At 55.5% G+C, this 16,872-nt stretch overlaps 1 protein-coding gene and 1 non-coding gene across 2 annotated transcripts; both read left to right on the top strand.

The window, feature by feature from the left end:
- The first annotated feature begins 1,489 nt into the window (after positions 1–1,489).
- On the top strand, positions 1,490–4,090 carry OTUD1 (OTU deubiquitinase 1). The gene has a single exon (XM_017347598.4). The coding sequence runs from the start codon at positions 1,677–1,679 to the stop codon at positions 2,937–2,939; it is 1,263 nt and encodes a 420-aa protein (XP_017203087.4). The 5' UTR covers positions 1,490–1,676; the 3' UTR covers positions 2,940–4,090.
- A 309-nt stretch (positions 4,091–4,399) lies between these two features.
- Positions 4,400–15,697, top strand: LOC103350861 (uncharacterized). The gene is made up of 2 exons (XR_016219898.1): positions 4,400–5,896; positions 11,959–15,697. It is a non-coding gene; the product is annotated as an uncharacterized LOC103350861 (transcript).
- The last annotated feature ends 1,175 nt before the right edge of the window (positions 15,698–16,872 follow it).

Here is a 16,872-nt window from a genome sequence, read left to right as displayed (position 1 = left end):
CTATGCCGGTACTCGGAAGAACCCACGTGGGCTTGTTAACATTGGGAGTTTACTAACAAGCACACGGTGATATCACGGCACCCCAGATGGGACTTTTGGGGACTTTTAGGAGGCCATATTCCGGTATCACAGCCATTCCCATCACACACCTGAGCCTCACTTCCCATCATGCACCAGGTGCCACACACCTTCCTAGAGGGTCCTGTCTGTGCTCCAGCCCCACGTGGAGACGCCAGGACACTGTCCAGAGGCCCAAACAAAGGGGCCCAGAGCCTGCCAAACCCTGCTCCACTTGCGTATTCACCTATGGCTCCTCCACCCCCTCCCCCAGGAAAGTGTGAAGCCAACTGTGGTGGGGGCTGGCACTCACCTGTGAGCGTATACCCTGCCCTTAAATGAACCCACACCTGGGACGAGCCCCCAGCAGGCGCCCATTCACCCTCTCCTGAGTTAAGGCACCTGGTGGGCTGAGGTCAGGAGTCCCCGCGAAGAACTCAATTCCGGCGCCTGGGGAGGGCATTTGGGCAGTGGTTCAGCTGCAGCCTGGATGCCCGCCATCCACAGCAGAGCCTGGTTCCAGTCCTGGCCCCTCCACTTCCTGTCCAGCATTCCTGCTAACGGGCACGCTGGGATGGCCCAAGGAGCTGGGTCCCTGCCACCCGCGCCTGTGGGGACCTGGACCGAGTGAGTGCCTGGCTTGTGGCTTCGGCCCGGCCCAGCCCTGGCTGCTGTGGACACTTGGGGGGAATGCATCAGCAGATGGGAGGCCCGACTCTCTGCCTTTCAAATACAATGAAAATAAAATCCGAAATGCATTTGCAAGAGTCTGGCTTCTTTGAGAAACCCTGGGAATTCTTTCTTCACTCATCCCTTCAGTCAGTGTTAACACAGCCGCATCAGGTACTCAGCACTGGGGAGGAGGCGAGGGAAGGCATGCCCCTAACCCAGGGCTGCTGCCTGCGTCTCTAACTTCAGAACTCAGGAGAGCAAAGGCGGCCCAGGCGCAGCAGGTGGCGGGCCATGCCTTGCGTTTGCCTGCAGACAGGGGCTACGGGCGCAGACCAGCTGCATTCAGCTACAACCGCAACGCTGGCCCCGAGCAGCTCCCACCCGGCCTACCCAGCGCGGCCCAGCTGCAGCACGCGAGAGCCGAAACGCGCCACGCACCTGGGGAACCCAGGTCGGGCTGCAGGAGACGCGCGCCACTGCGCATGCCCAGGAGCCCCGGCCCCGCCCGCGCCCCGCGCTCCGCGCTCCCGCCGGGCCACGCCCTTGACGTCGGGGGAGCGCGGGAGGGCGGGGCGCGGCCGGCGGGGCGGGGCGGGGCGGGGCGAGCCGCGCGCTTGACTGACGGGCCGCTCGTTCCGGCGGCCGCGGCGGCGGTCACGTGACGCGGCGCGCGGCCTGAGGTAAACAATCGCGGCGCCGCCTCCCGGCCGCCGCGCGCCCCGCGCTGCCCGTGGCCGGAGCGCAGCGCCGCGTCGTCCGGACACTGGCCGGCGGCCCGGGCGGGCCGAGCGCGCGCTGTGGCGCAGCAGCCCGTTTGGCCGGAGGCCCCGCGCGCTATTCGCGGGCGCTGACGCGCGCCGAGGCGGCCCGTTTCTATTCCGGGGGCCGCGGTCAGCGCGCTCGGCCGGGCCGCGCCTATTAAGGGCCGCGCGGCGGCGGCCGGGGCCATGCAGCTCTACAGCAGCGTCTGCACCCACTTCCCCGCCGGCGGACCGGGCCCCACGGCCGCCGCGCCCGCCGCGCCCGCCGCCGCCGCCGCCTTCAAGGTCTCCCTGCAGCCGCCCGCGCCGCCGGCCAGCGCCGCGCCGGAGCCCGAGACCGGGGAGGACCCGCCCGCCGCGCCCCGGGAAGCCGCCGCCGCCGCCGCGATGCCCGCCTTCTCCTCCTGCTTCGAGGTGGCCGCCGCCGCCGGCCCGGCCGCCGGCCCTCCCGGCGCGTCCTGCAAGCCGCCGCGGCCGCCGCACTACACGTCCACGGCGCAGATCACCGTGCGCGCCCTGGGCGCGGACCGCCTGCTGCTGCACGGCCCCGAGCCGGCCCCAGCCCCGGCCCCGGCCCCGGCCCCGGCCGCCCCGCGCGCCCGCTGCCTGCTGCCCGCCGCGCCGCGCCGCGCCGCCCCGGCCTGGCTGCTGGAGCCCGACGGCGCGGACAGGGACTTCCGACGGAGCGAGCACCAGCAGGCCCTGGCCGCCGGGCAGCGGGGGCCCGCGCCGCCCGCCAGCCCTGAGGAGCCCCGCGCAGCCCCCGGGCGCAGCCCCCGCGGCGACCCCGCGGGGCCTCCCGAGCCCGCCCCGGCCGAGGAGGAGCCGGCGGTGGTGGCGGCCGGGCGGGCCGAGCCCCGCGACGAGAAGCTGGCCCTGTACCTGGCCGAGGTGGACAGGCAGGACAAGTACCTGCGGCAGCGCGACCAGTTCCGCTTCCACATCATCCCCGACGGCAACTGCCTGTACCGGGCCGTGAGCAAGGCGGTGTACGGCGACCAGGCCCTGCACCGCGAGCTGCGCGAGCAGACCGTGCACTACATCGCCGACCACCTGGACCACTTCGGGCCGCTCATCGAGGGCGACGTGGGCGAGTTCCTCGTGGCCGCCGCGCAGGACGGCGCCTGGGCCGGCTACCCCGAGCTGCTGGCCATGGGCCGCATGCTGAACCTCAACATCCACCTGACGACGGGGGGCCGCTGGGAGAGCCCCACCGTGTCCACCATGGTCCACTACCTGGGGCCCGAGGACGCCCTGAGGCCCAGCATCTGGCTCAGCTGGCTCAGCAACGGCCACTACGACGCGGTGTTCGACCGCTGCTACCCCAACCCGGAGTACGAGCGCTGGTGCCGGCAGACGCAGGCGCAGCGGCAGCGCGACGAGGAGCTGGCCAGGTCCATGGCCGTGTCCCTGTCCAAGATGTACATCCAGCAGAACGCGTGCTCGTGAGCCCCCCTCCCCCGGGGGCGGGGCGGGGGCGGCGGCCGGAGCGCTGACCGGGGTCGCGCCCTGGGCGGTGTGCCCGTAGACGCCCTGCGGCGCGTGCTGCCTTAAGTCTTGTCTCGCGTCCCTCTTCCCTGGCTTGCTCTCCGAGCCGCCGGCTGCTGGGCACCTGCGCGATTCCGGAGAGCTCTGGGCGCCCCCGCTGCCTCCTCCTGGCCTGCTGATGCCTCGCCGCGTGGATCTGGTCCCTTCCCGGCACTCTATTTTATATATTAAAAAAGAAGAAGAAGAAATAATGTATTTTTGCACAACCTTTTTAGAGACTGGCGGCCCGCCCTCGCGGGATGCGACGGGCGGCTTTCGGAAACTGCTTTCCACGACCTTGCTCTCTGGGACAGGCATCCGTGGCGGGTGGGCCTTCTGTCGTGGACGTGGGAGTCTCGCCGTCCTCTCTGATTCCGCGTGGACGCGGATGCGTGCGTGTATCCGGATGCTCCACCCATTCCGTGTTGACAGAGTTGTTGTTACGGAAATCATTATTTTTCTAGAGATGGTCGATTTTTTTTTTTTTTTAAGAACCCAAGGGAAGGTGTGGGAAGATTCTGTTTGTTTTCCTTCAGAGGCAGTGCCAGGTCTTACTTGAATCAAAGTCTTGATTTCTGCTGTGGGCGGAGTGCCCGTGATGGCTGCTCTCGGGTGTGTGCAGTGGGTGTCTGCCCTCGTTGCTTTATCTCCAACTGTCACTTTGTTACACGAGGATTTCCACTCCAGTCTGTGACCAGATAAACCTCCTGCTTCCTGGCTTCTTGGATTCAGCTAAAGAGATCTGGAAACCAAGGTAAACGCCTGGAGCCAGCCCTGGCAGGAATTTGACGGCAGGAAAATACTGTCTTAATATTGTGTTCAAAAGGCAAAATAGGAGTCCCCTGTGTTCTGTCAAGATGTCTGTGAACAGAGCTTGTGTGGTTTGCTGGGTCAAACGATGTTTCCAACCTACACTCTATCTCATTGCCACTTTACCTATTTTTAGTCCTATTTATTAAGTAATGCAGTTTGTACTTTTTTATTTTGTAACATTTTGTGATTTTTTTGTACAATACTGTATTTGAGCAATTCTCAGCTGATGGAATGAATAAAATGGCATAATTTTACTTTTACGACGTCTCTTTGGATGGAGTGTTCTTTAAGATGACGGTGTGTCTAGGAGCCGTTCGCACAGGTACGCGGGTTTTCTCACGTGTGGGCATGGAACCGACTTGAGAGGTTCTGCAGGTTCTCACGTGAGCAGAATGCTGTCAACGCTAGTGATGGCCAAGGATTAGTCCCAGGTGAGATGTAGCTGAAAGGAGGCGCAACCCAAGAGACTGCCCTCGTTACGTTACGTGTTGATTGGAGTTCCTGTCTGCAGTTGGAGCTGTGCCTGTGGGCTGCTGCGAGGGAAGCGCGCGTTCTGTGTGAGCCAGCAGTGTCTAAGTCTCGTACCACCAGCGTAGATCTTTAATGTATTTTTTTTTTTTTGCATTTTCTCAAAGAATTATTTCAAAGAGTTAGAGAGGTAGAGACAGAGAGAGGTCTTCCATCTGATTCAACCCCCCCAGATGGCTGCAACGGCCAGAGCTGCTTCCGGGTCTCCCACCACCCCCGACATGGGTGCAGGGGGCCCAAGGACCTGGGCCATTTCCACTGCTTTCCCAGGGCACAGCAGAGAGCTGGATGGGAAGTGGAGCAGCCGGGACTTGAACTGGCGCCCATATGGGATGCCAGCACAGCAGGTGGTGGTCTTACCTGCTATGGCACAGCACTGACCCTGATGGTGAATGTTTTTAAAGGGGAACCAAAGCTGTGTTTTCATTTAAATAAAAAGGAAATGTAGCCTGCTCCCTAGATAGCATGGGACTCCTAACTGAAGATGTGGTACGGGATCTAGTTGAGAAGTGGGTGCTGTCGCTCACGTTTGTCGCCTCTCGGATCCAGAGTTTTGGCACTCAGTCCCCACTGTGGTGTCCTGGGAGCTGGGGCCTTTGGCACAGTGATTAAGGCCCGAGAGCTGCAGCGTCCCAGACAGAATAGGGCCTTGGCGCTGGGCCAGGGAACTGCTCTAGGCCCTGCTGGCTGCCCTGCCTGCGGTACCGTCTGTAAGGCCTGGGATTCCCCAGCCTCCGGAATTGTAAGAAATCGCTTTGTAAACTGCACAAGCCCAGGTGTTTTTATTAGAGCAGCACAAATGGCCCACAGCCCTGCACCTGCGGCCGTGACACCAGGTGCGCCGGGTGCCGCGGGCTAGCACGAGCTCCTTTGGGTTTTTTTGTTTTAACTTTCCAGCAGGTCGCCTCTTAGACGGAAGGCCTGACTGCGGACACAGCAGAGCGGGCGTCTCTGCCCTACTGTGTGTTGGTGGAGACACTGTTGGTTAAGAAATTGCCGAAGGATTAAATGTTAACCAGTTGTGGGTCCCAGGAATTTTAGGCCAAGGAAAGCAGGAACTCCTTTTCATTCGAATTACCGGGCTGCCCCTTTTTGTCACTTGATTTGGAGCTGTAGGGAATCCGGAGATACTGAGTATTTGCACAAGAATGGAGAGTTAAGTCGAAGCATTGTCAGTCCATTACCATCTTAAAGGCGTTCCTGTCCCCTGTTTTGTTTCATTTTTAAGTGAAGATCCTTGACTTGGAATTGAGGTGTGACTTTTAAAAAAATTTTACTTTCTTTTCATCTTATTTGAAAAGCAGAGAGAGAAATCTTCCAGGCACTTGGTGGGGGCTCTGCCAGGCAAGAAGCCAAGGGCCCTCTGAACTCAGGCTGGGTCTCCCACGTGGGTGGCAGCGACACCTGCTACCTCGCAAGGTGGACGTTGGCTGGACGCAGAGCCCGGCCGGAACCCTGGCTCTCCCACGCGGGCGCCAGCCCTTCAGCTGCTGTGTCAGCTCAGTGGAGCCTGTTACGTGAGCGGTCGGGCCTCAGAGGTTGGTTTACGTCTTTCCCTATCTTTCTGTAGTTTGGTTTCTTGACACACACACACACCCGCTCCTTGCAAGACTGTAGCAGTTCTGTGTTGGTGGAGCAGGCCTTGCTCACTGAAGACCTGCGGAGTGGAGGTGAAGGCTCACTCCCCTCCAGCAAATAGATTCATTCCCTGTGTAGGGAGACTGGGGGCTGTGGGCTCCCTAGTTTCCTGAGTCGACTTCCTTTCCTGGAAGGGATGATAGGGCAGGCTGAAATCTGTAAGTGAACCCAGCTCTGCTGTTCTCAGGCAGATTGGTGAGAAAGTTAGTCTGTTTACTTGGGAATTTTTACTAAAATGGTGCATAAAGAACTGACCATTTTTTTGAGTACTGTTTAGCTCTTAAGCCTTTTTCAGTTTTAAACATTTTGGCGGAAACCTAATACTTGAGTCTGTTCGTTTCCAACTTAGATTTTCTTTAAGGGGTGGCCCTTGTGGCCCAGTGCGGTCAGCGGCTGTTGGGGATACGGGTGTCCCTTATTGCAGTGCCTGGGTTTGGGTCCTGGCTCGTCTGCTTCTGATGCAGCTTCTGCCAGTGCATGCTGGGATATAGCAGGTGATGGCTCAAATACTTGGGGCTCTGTTACCCATGTGGGAGACCCTGGCTTTGCCTGGCCCAACCTAGCTGTTGGAGACATTTGGAGCATGAACCAGCAGATGGAAGATTCTCTCTCTCTCTTTGTCTCTCTTTGCCTTTCAAGTTGATAAAAATGAACATTTAAAAAATTAAGATAAAATTTACTTATTTTATTGAGCCTTACACCATGATTGGTAAGCAATGCAAAGAGATGTGTGACACTTTGATTACATTTTTCTAAACTTAGAAACTTACATGCCAGGATGTTCATAAAATACAAAGCCTGTTCTGAGAAACAGTTTTATTCCCCCAAGACTGATTTATGTATTTGGAAGGTAGAGCAACGGGGGAGTGGCAGGAGGTGGGAGTGGGACATCTCTCCATCTGCTGATTGGCTTCTCAGACACTGATAACAGTCAAAGCTGGGCCAGGCCCAAGCCAGGAGCCCAGGAGCTGCATCGGGGCTCCCGCCTGGGTGACTGGGACGCCCCACTGCCACTCAGGGAGTGCACCAGCAGGAAGCAGAGAAGCCAGACTCCACCCTGGGCACTCTCTCCCATTGGGATGCAGCAACCTGGACAGTGGCTTAACCCTCTCTGCACCACGTTGCTGGCCATTGAGAAAGCTGTCATGGAGGTGGGGAGATGCCTTAGTGTCTCAGAACTGGTTAACCCCAGATTGGGCAAATAGTCCTCTGTCGAAATGTTTCGCCGTGACTTTTGTATTGGAAGAAGAAAAAAGGCGTGGGAAGGGTTTCTTGAGAAAATATTACTTTATTTTCTGTGTGGTTTTCTTCATTCCCTAAAAGATTAGGCAGTTAAATTCCCTAAAGTTTGACCCTGATAACCAGTGTGTTTGTACAGAGGGAAGGTTCCGTTAGGGAAGAAACAGGTCTTAGGCCTCTGGACTCCTGATGTGTTGAGCCGCAGGTGCCAGTGCTTGGGTGCGTCCCCAGAACGGATGGGTTGGAAACCCAGTCGTGGAGTCAGGGTTAGAACTGCGGCTAGGGAGTGGCTTTGTTAAAAAAGCAAACCGTCCATCAGGATGCCTCCCACAGTGGGCTGGTGCAGCAGGAAGCTCCCTCTGGGATGCCAGCGCCCAGGCCCGCAAGCCGCATCAGCCCCTGCGTGTGAATGCAGCCCTTCTGCGGTACTTGGGTCGAAGGCACCGGCTCAGTGCACTGCAGACGAAGCTTGTGTCCCTAAGTTACCCGTCGTGTTCACAATTAGCAGTTACTTGTCCTGTGAAATCCAGACTTTCCTGGAAATCTGGGGGGCCTTTCCCAGAGTGTCTGCAGATGAGGTGGGGATTCGCAGGCCATAGAAGGCCCATGAAACTGGCCCTGCAGGGGGCGTTGAGATGCAGGAAATCTATAGCAGGCTAATTTTGAAGTCGGTCATTTTGTATGACCAGCCGGCACGTGATGTTAAAAATCTCCAAATGGTCCTTGGCAGAAAAAGGGTTCCCTACCCCTAGAACCTTCTCAGACAGGCACTAAGGATCTCAAAGGCATTGAGCTCAGTTTTGTTCCCCCCAGTGCACTAACTTGGATGGGCGTGGACTGTGTTACGTCCCCACTTGAATCGCAGCATTGCATCCAGCACCTAGCAGATTGGGGGCTCACTAACTTGTTGTTGACTGAAGGAACCCATTGGAAAGAAACGTGACTTTTGGAAAATACTTAGTTGGTGGCTGTGCAATTAGAGAAATGCTGAGTGTTGTCAACTGAAACAGTGCTTTCAAAAGACGCTGGAGTATGGAAAATTATTTTTGAAACCAGAGTTAGAATTTCTTTTTTTTTTTTTTTTTTTTTTTTTTTTATTGACAGGCAGAGTGGCCAGTGAGAGAGAGAGACAGAGAGAAAGGTCTTCCTTTTGCTGTTGGTTCACCCTCCAATGGCTGCTGCAGCCGGCGCACCACGCTGATGCAGGAGCCAGGTGCTTCTCCTGGTCTCCCATGGGGTGCAGGGCCCAAGCACTTGGGCCATCCTCCACTGCACTCTCGGGCCACAGCAGAGAGCTGGCCTGGAAGAGGGGCACCCGGGACAGAATCCGGCACTCCGACCGGGACTAGAACCCTGTGTGCCGGCGCCGCAAGGTGGAGGATTAGCCTATTGAGCCGCGGTGCTGGCCAGAATTTCTTGATTTTATCTTTTTATCATCTTCCAGACATCTTGAGAGATTGCGCCAAGAGAAATTGCTTATAAGTAGAACTTCAGAGCAGGCATTTGGTGCAGCAGTAGAAGATGGCACTTGGGGTGCTCACCTGCCGTGTGGGAGAGCCTGGGTTCAAGTCCAGGCCTCAATGCTGACTCCAGCTCCCTGCCAGTGCACACCCAGGGAGGCGGCGGGTGATGACCCAGGTCCTTGGGTCCCTGCTGCCCATGTGGGAGACTTCGATGGAGCTCCAGGCTCCTGCCTGCAGCCTAGCTCAGCCCTGGCTATCGCAGGCTTCTGGGAGTGAACCAGTGGATGCTGGTACTCTCGCTGCAGGCACACACTCTCTTGCTCTCTCTCAAATATTTTATTTTTTTGGAAAGAGTAGCCCATCCTTTGGACTACATGTAGTAGTGAAATGTTCACTATAGAAAAATAAAAATAGGGCCTTCCATGATTGCGAAGTGATTTTCAAGTTGTTTCCTGTTCAAAGAGATGTGCTCTGGCTTGCTTTTTAAAATTTTTTTTATTTTATAAAGATTTATTTAAGATTTATTTATTTGAGAGTTAGAGTTATAGACAGAGGAAGAGACAGAGAGAAAGGTTTTCCATCTGCTAATTCACTCCTCAAATGGCCACAATAGCCAGGGCTGGGCAAATCCAAAGCCAGGAGCTTCTTCCAGGTCTCCCATGAGGATGCCGGGGCCCAAGGACTTGGGTCATCTTCTACTGCTTTCCCAGGCCATAGCAGGGAGCTGGATTGGAAGTGGAACAGCTGGGACCCGAAGTGGTGGCCAAATGGAATGCCGGCACTGCAGGTGATGGCTTTACCGGCTATGCCACAGCGCTGGCCCATCCGGCTTGCTTTTGAGGATAGAGCCATCCCAAGTCCTGTCCATAGCAGGGCCTGGTGTGGCTGTGTTCTCTCTCTGTAGCCTGGCTGGGCAGGACGTGTGGGGCAGACATCAGGCACACTGTAGGACCGCTGAGTCCAGTACTCCTGGTCAGTGGGGCCAGGGCAGGCGGTGTGAATCCGATCAACACAGATCTGCCCCGGAAGAAACAACAGTGTTTCCTCCGGCAAGATTTGTGTATTTTGGCTGGCACCGTGGCTCACTAGGCTAGTCCTCCACCTGCGGCGCCGGCACACCAGGTTCTAGTCCCGGTGGGGGCACCAGATTCTGTCCCGGCTGCTCCTCTTCCAGTCCAGCTCTCTGCTGTGGCCCGGGAGTGCAGTGGAGGATGGCCCAAGTGCTTGGACCCTGCACCCCATGGGAGACCAGGAGAAGCACCTGGCTCCTGGCTTCAGATCGGTGCATCGCGCAGGCCGTAGCGGCCATTTGGGGGGTGAACCAATGGAAGGAAGACCTTTCTCTCTGTCTCTCTCTAACTCTGCCTGTCAAAAAAAAATTGTGTATTTTGAAAGAGTTTCTCAGAAAAGGCTTTTTATCCTATGAAAGAGAGAGAGAAAGATCTTCTGTCCCCTGGTTTACTCCCCAGATGGGCACAATGACCAGCACTGGGATAGGCCAAAACCAGGAGCCAGGAGCTTCTTCCGGGTCTCCCATGTGGGTGCAGGGGCCCAAGGACTTGGGCCATCTTCCGCTGCTTCCCCAGGTGACAGCAGGGAGCTGGATCAGAAGCAGAGCAGCCAGGACTCAACCCGGTACTCCTATGGGACGCCCATGTCGCGGGCGGCAGCTTAACCCACTGTGCCACAGTGCCAGCCTCCTGGTACCACTTTTCCAGCCCCAGTTCTCCATTGTGATTCCCTGTGTTCAGTGGAGATGCCAGCATAGAAGCTTGGTGGCCTGACTGTCCTAGAAATGCATTTCCAATTCAGAACCAGATGGTTCTGCCATGAGCAATATGCTGACGTTTCTTTTTTTTTCTCTAATTTTCTTCATTTTATTTGAAAGGCAGAAACAGAGAGAGTTTCTGTGTGTTGGTTCACTCTCTGAATGTCAGCAACAGTCAGGTCTGGGCGAGGCCTAAGCCAGGAGGGAGGGGCTCCATCTGGGGCTCCCACATGGCTGGCAGGGACCCCAGTACTTGAGCCATCCCTGTTGCCTCCCAGGGTGTGAATTAGCCAGAGGCTGGGCATCTCATTCAGTGTCTCACCTGCCACAGCAAATGCCCACCCCCAGGCTTGGGCGACAGCCTTGCTGCTGCCTCCTTGGTCTCTGTTTTGCATGCTTTAGTGGCCTCCTGGATGTACCAGAGGACAAGATCTGTGAATGTGTGCAGTGATCCACTCGCAGAACAATCTTGGGGCCAGCGTTGTGACGTGGCGGGTTAAGTCACTGCCTGCGACACCGGCATCCCCACAGGGGAACTGGTTCAGGGCCCAGCCGCTCTGCTTCCAATCCAGCACCCTGTTCACAGCCCAGTGGGAGACCTGGACGAAGCTCCTGGCCCCTGCCTGGCCTAGCACTGGTGGTTGCGGCCATCTGGGGAGTGAACCAGCAGATGGAAGACCTCTCTCTGTCTCTGTCTCTCCCTCTCTCGCGGCTATAAAAGCCCTCAGAACAAGCTGCTTTATCATTGCCAACCGATATTTTTCTCCCTCTCCACCACAGGCATTTTCCACAGCGTGTATCTGCATTCGTCTTCCATTTTGTTCATGTATATTTTTTTATATTTGGTCTTCTGGTCCTCTAAAGTGTGGTCATCCTGAGTTAATAATCACTGTGGGCTCTAAGTCACAGTGTACACGGCCAGGCCCAGTGCAATCCTGATAGCTCTCTTGTACGCTTCCTCTGCCTAATACTTCTCCCGTGTGTGTGTGTGTGTGTGTGTGTGTGTGTGTGTTTGGACACCCCCAGGGGTGAGTTAAGGCTTGCTTCTCCTAGCCTGTCTTTTCCGTACTGATCGGTTTTTCTCACATGGATTAGAATGGCTGAGTGGATGCATTTAGGGACCCTGTGCTGGCACGGTGCCGGCAAGTAGGATTTAGACAGGGAGAATCTGAGCAAAGGAAAAAATGGTGAACTACTGTGGGGTAGACAGGGGTTTTATACCTTGAACCTGAATGATTGCAGCAAGTGACGGAGCCAGGGAGATTGGCAGTGTCTGGAGGTAGCCCCGGTGGCTCCTGCTTCAAGGTGGCGTCTAAACTGGAAGTTCTCGGTGATTCTAGAGAGGGACCGTGTGGTTGCGTTTCTTAGTTGTGACGAAGACACGAAAAGGCCATGTGCAGAATAGGTCATGGGCAAGGTGCCCTGCCAGCTCCAACGAGGCTGTCCCTTCTGCTGACCGACAGGAGACATTCACACATTTTGTTTCTTACAGCGGAACCTGAGCCTCGCTGCGTCTGGACCGGGTTGCAAGGGGCAAGGGGAAGAATGCCGGCAGGGAAGTCATGCTCCGCCGTTGCTTCTCCTCCTTCTGCCGGCCCTGGCTCGCTTCTGGCCGTCGGGTTCAGTAACCCACGTGTTACTCCGAGAGCCAAATCGTCCACAGAGCCAGCTCCCAGGCTGCTGTGTGGGGAGCGCGTGGGTGAGTGCCTACAGGTTACCTAGCAAGTTCAATTGCAACAGGCCGCGCCTGACCGCACCTGCCCGGGGAACGTCCCCTTAGAGACTCCAGATCCGGACCTCGTCCTGGGCGGAAGTGGCTTCGCGGCCCAGGGAGGTGGAAAAACTGGACAAGGAGCGGTCGGAAGCGGAGCACCACCAGGCAGCCTCGCCGGAAAGGCCGGACTCAGCCCTCACCGTCTCTCCACCTTTTGGAAGAGGTGAGGAAGCACGTGTTTAGACCGACTCTAGGTACGTTTGTTTATTTTTGTATTGCAGGCTGACGGGCTGTTTGGAAGACCAGAAGCACGTTCATATCAGGAAAGGAAACAAAGCGTGCCCGAGAGATGGTAAGGCTCCCTGGAGGCAGTGTCTCAGACCTCGAAGCCCACATTGCGGACTTGCTCAAGAGTTGACTGCTAGGAGGCAGCAGCAAATAAATAAATAAACGAGAGCTGCTCTCTAAATATAGCCTGACACAGCTCCACTTAGACCATTCCCCGGGGGCCCAGGCCAGGCCCAGGAGCAGGCTCTTCATTCCACAAGACCTAAACCCCGACACCCGGCTGATACATGACCCATGGGTACTGCTGGTGCCCAAGGACCTGTCGGAGGATGCCATGGAGCTCGTCCATTGCCGCGGCCGGGATGCAACCCACATGCGCAGAGGACCGCGCACAAACGCAAGGCTTATGCTGAAAACAGACTAAGGCAGGTGCAGCCCCTCTCCTGCTGGGAGTTCAAGGTCCATGGAGACTGTCGGACCAGGAGAAGACTGGCCGAGGGACCTGACTGTACTTGCCGAAGGCAAGACAGAAACGTCGGAGACCTGTGGGTGATGTGGATGCTGGCACAGCGTGGAGACAGAAGACGGTGCCCTGGCCAGCACTGCTCTTGTCTGTGCTACAGGATCAGGCCATCCTGACACAGAGTGTGCACACAGCTCGGGAGCCTCCTGGTCAGCTGGGAAGTCCGGAAAGATTGACCACACCCAGAAAAGGACAGTTGCTAAAACGTGCCGGGAAGCCAACCTGGCTTGGGATAAGGTGTGGCCGGTGGTGCCGCTCAACCCCACGGGGAGTTGGAGGGTTGAGCAAGGGTTGTCCAGCTCCTTACCCTGCACACTGAAGAATAAACTCCTACCGTCTTCTACCACCTGCCGTCAGTGTGTGGCTGGCTGCTGTGTGGGGCGGGGCGCCCGGGTTTGTGGGGGTGCCATAGCCAAGGTGGTCTTGGAGCAGCCGTCAGACAACCAAGGGATTGTGTAGGCCTGGTGTCAGCCTGCAGGGCTTCCTTCCATGGAACCAGTTCATCCAGTTAATTCTCCCTGGGCGCTGAGACTCCTGGGGAGGGAGTCACGACGGTGGGGTTTCTTCTAGATCTCTCTAGGCAGGGTCTCTGCCTGCACCTGTTCTTCCCCAGCACCCTCAGTTAGCAGCACATCAGTGTGTCCTGTTGGGGGTGGCCTTTCCCAAACACTTCAAATTGAACCTGCTTTGTAGCTTTGCCTTCAGGTTTAATGGGTTTTTTTTATTTATTTATTTAATTTTATTTATTTGAAAGAAAGAGAGTCTTCCATCCTCTGGTTCACTCTCCAAATGGCCACATAACCAGGGCCAGGCCAAGCCAAAACTGGGAACTTTGAGGTTCATCTGGGTCTCTCATGTGGGTGGTACTCCCACTACTTTCCCAGGCCATTAGCAAAGAGTGGAATCGGAAGTGGAGCAAAGCCAGGACTTGAGCCAGCGCTGCAGTGTGGCATCTGGGTTCCCACAGAGCGGCATAACCCACTACCCAACAACTCTGGCCTGTAGGTTTACTCTCAAGTGCCCAGTTTATGCTTATTCTGATTTAAGTTTGTGGTTTTATTTATTTATTTTAGTATTGACTGGTATTGCACCTCATCATATTTATCAATAGGTTTTGCTTTTCTTTATTGATGCAAATGTTTTATCATTTTTTTAAAGATTTATTTTATTTATTTGAAAGACAGACTTACAGAGACAGGTAGAGCCAGAGAGAGAGACAGGTCTTCCATCCACTGGTTCATTCCCCAAATGGCCGCCAATGGTCAGAGCTGAGTTGTGCTGATCCGAAGCCAGGAGCCAGGAGCTTCTTCCAGGTCTCCCACAGGGATGCAGGGGCCCAAGGACCTGGATCATCTTCTACTGCTTTCCCAGGCCACAGCAGAGAGCTGGATCAGAAGAGGAGCAGCCAGGACTAGAACCAGTGCCCATATGGGATGCTGGCACTTCAGGCCAGGGTGTTAACCCTCTGCGCCACAGCCCAGCCCCCAAATATTTTATCTTAATACAGGTTTGAGCACCTCAGTTAGAAAACCTGAGATCTAAAATGCTCCAAAATCTGAACGTTTTAAGTGCAGCTATGAGGTCACAGTAGAAAAATGCCACACCTGCCCTCATGGAAGAGGTCACAGCCCAAAGGCAGGTGCACGGGGGCTACTGTGCAGACTTACCTTCAGGCACTGTGTGTAGGGTATCTGGCCCCATCGCCAAGAGAGCTCCTTATGTAAATGCAGGTCTTCTAAAATGCGAAATCTGGGATTTCAGATAAGGGACGTGCAGCCTGTCTTTCAGCATTTGTGTATTGAACATTGAAAATGTATCTTGAAACTTGAAAATTACAAGTGCTTTGGAAAGGTATGAATATTAAGTAGTGTCCATTTCGACGCTGATGTTTCCTTATTTATTTATGTATGTATTTGAAAGGGAGAGCCATGGAGAAAGAGCAAGAGAGATCCTCTGTTTGCTGGTTCGCTCCCAAAAAGGCTGCAACAACTAAGCCAAAGCCAGAAGCCAGGAACTCCATCGCGGTCTCCCACCGGGGACACAGAGGCCCAAGCACTTGGGCCATAACTCACTGCTTTCCCAGGTGCGTTAGCAGGGGGCCGGACTGGAAGTGCAGCAGCTGGGATACGGATGCTGGTGTTGCTTAACTTGTTGCACTACAGTGCTGCCCCCACCGCTTATGTTTCCTTTCAATTGGCCTAAAAATATCAAAACTATGTTTAGGATGGACACAACTTGTTTTTGGGCTACGGAACTTTTAAGTGAAATTTTGATCATCTTTGGTTCTAAAGAACCATGTGTGTCTTTGATATAATATTTTGTTTTATTTACCTCATCTTTTTTTAAATGTTATTTTTTAAAAGATTTATTTATTTATGTATTGGACAGGCAGAGTTAGAGAGAGAGGAGGGGAGACTTCCACCCACTGGTTCACTCCCCAAATGGCTGCAATGGTAGGGACTGAGCCAGGTTGAAGCCAGGAGCCAAGAACTCCATCCGGGTCTCCCACGCGGGTGCAGGGGCCCAAGGACTTGGGCCATCCTCTACTGCTCTCCCAGGCTCATTAACAGGGAGCTGGATTGGAAGTGGAGCCCGGGACTCAAACCAGGGCTTCTATGAGATGCCAGTGTTGCAGCCAGCGGCTTAACCCTCTGCACCTCTACCTGGCCCATCTTTAAAACATTTTTGTTTTCATTTTATGAGAAAGAGAGAGAGAGAGAGCTCGCATTGACTGATTTATTCCCCAAATGCCCACAACAGGCAGGGCTGAAGCCAGTGGCCAGGAACTCCGTCCAGGTCTCCTACGTGGGTGGCGGGGGCCCAGGTACCTGAGCCGTCACCTGCTGCCTCCCAGGGTGTGTGTGAGCAGAAAGCTGGCTGGGACATAGCGGAGCCAGAGCTCCAGGCAGGCTCTCTGACAGGGCACGTCGCTGGCCGTGGTGTTGAAGTGGCTGCACCAAATGCCTCATCCAGTATAACGTCTCAGCCACCCAATTTGGTCTTGTGTTTGGGAAGCATCAGTTCCAGCATCGTGAGTCTTAGAAGGGTCATCCCTTGAAACGGAAGACGAAGTTGAAACAGAGAAGTTCCCAGCACCAGGGGCAGTGCAGGGTCAGCACCCAGCCTGCTTCGTCTGCAGCCCGCTGGCTGTAGGTTTCAGGACGCGCGTTTTTCATTAACTGGTGGTGGCCGCCAGGAGCCCTGTGTGGAGCCAGCATCCCGTGCAGACTCTTAATTAACTGAAGGATGCCAGGACATTTCTCCCCAAATGCGCAGGACTGTCAGAGTGAAGATCCTAAACAGCAGGTGGACCGTGTTGGCCTCCAAGCAGGACAGAGGCTCCCAAAGACAACAGGTCTCCCTCTCCCTGCCTCCCCGCTTTCCAGACTAAAGGTGAGATGTGAGTTCCCGCTTAGCTCAGACACCTGGCTCTCTTCCCGCCAGCTTACCTTCCCCACCGCTGAAGCTCAGTACTGCCCTCCTCTCTCGTCACTTCTTTAGACTCCATTGCTCTTTGTTGAACTCCTGTGTAAGGTAAGGCCCAAGCCTCCTGTGTGATACGGCCCCTGCATGCATTAATACACCTGCTGGTTTCTCTGCTGTTAATCTGTCTTCTTACAGGAAACTGTCCCATCTAGGAACTTAAGGATTGAGGTAAACTTTTATTCTGGGGGGCAGACAGCTGGTGCAGTGGTTAACACACCCCTTGGGACTCCCCCATCCATATCAAGGCGTCCTGGGTTCAAGTCTCAACTCTGTTCCCAATTCCAGCTTCCTGCTTTGCATATGCTGGGAGGCAGCAGGTGAGAGCTCAGGGACTTGGGTCCCTGCACCCACATGGGGGACCCGGGTGGAGCTCCAGGCTCCCGGCTTCACCCTGG

This window comes from Oryctolagus cuniculus, chromosome 13 (assembly GCF_051225735.1).
Source record: "Oryctolagus cuniculus isolate XC-2025 breed Fujian yellow rabbit chromosome 13, ASM5122573v1, whole genome shotgun sequence".
NCBI lineage: Eukaryota > Metazoa > Chordata > Mammalia > Lagomorpha > Leporidae > Oryctolagus > Oryctolagus cuniculus.
This window is presented reverse-complemented; position numbering and strand designations above follow the sequence as displayed.

Excerpts from the sequence above, each read along its gene's own strand:
- OTUD1 (XM_017347598.4), top strand. The coding sequence starts at position 1,677 with ATGCAGCTCTACAGCAGCGTCTGCACCCACTTCCCCGCCGGCGGACCG.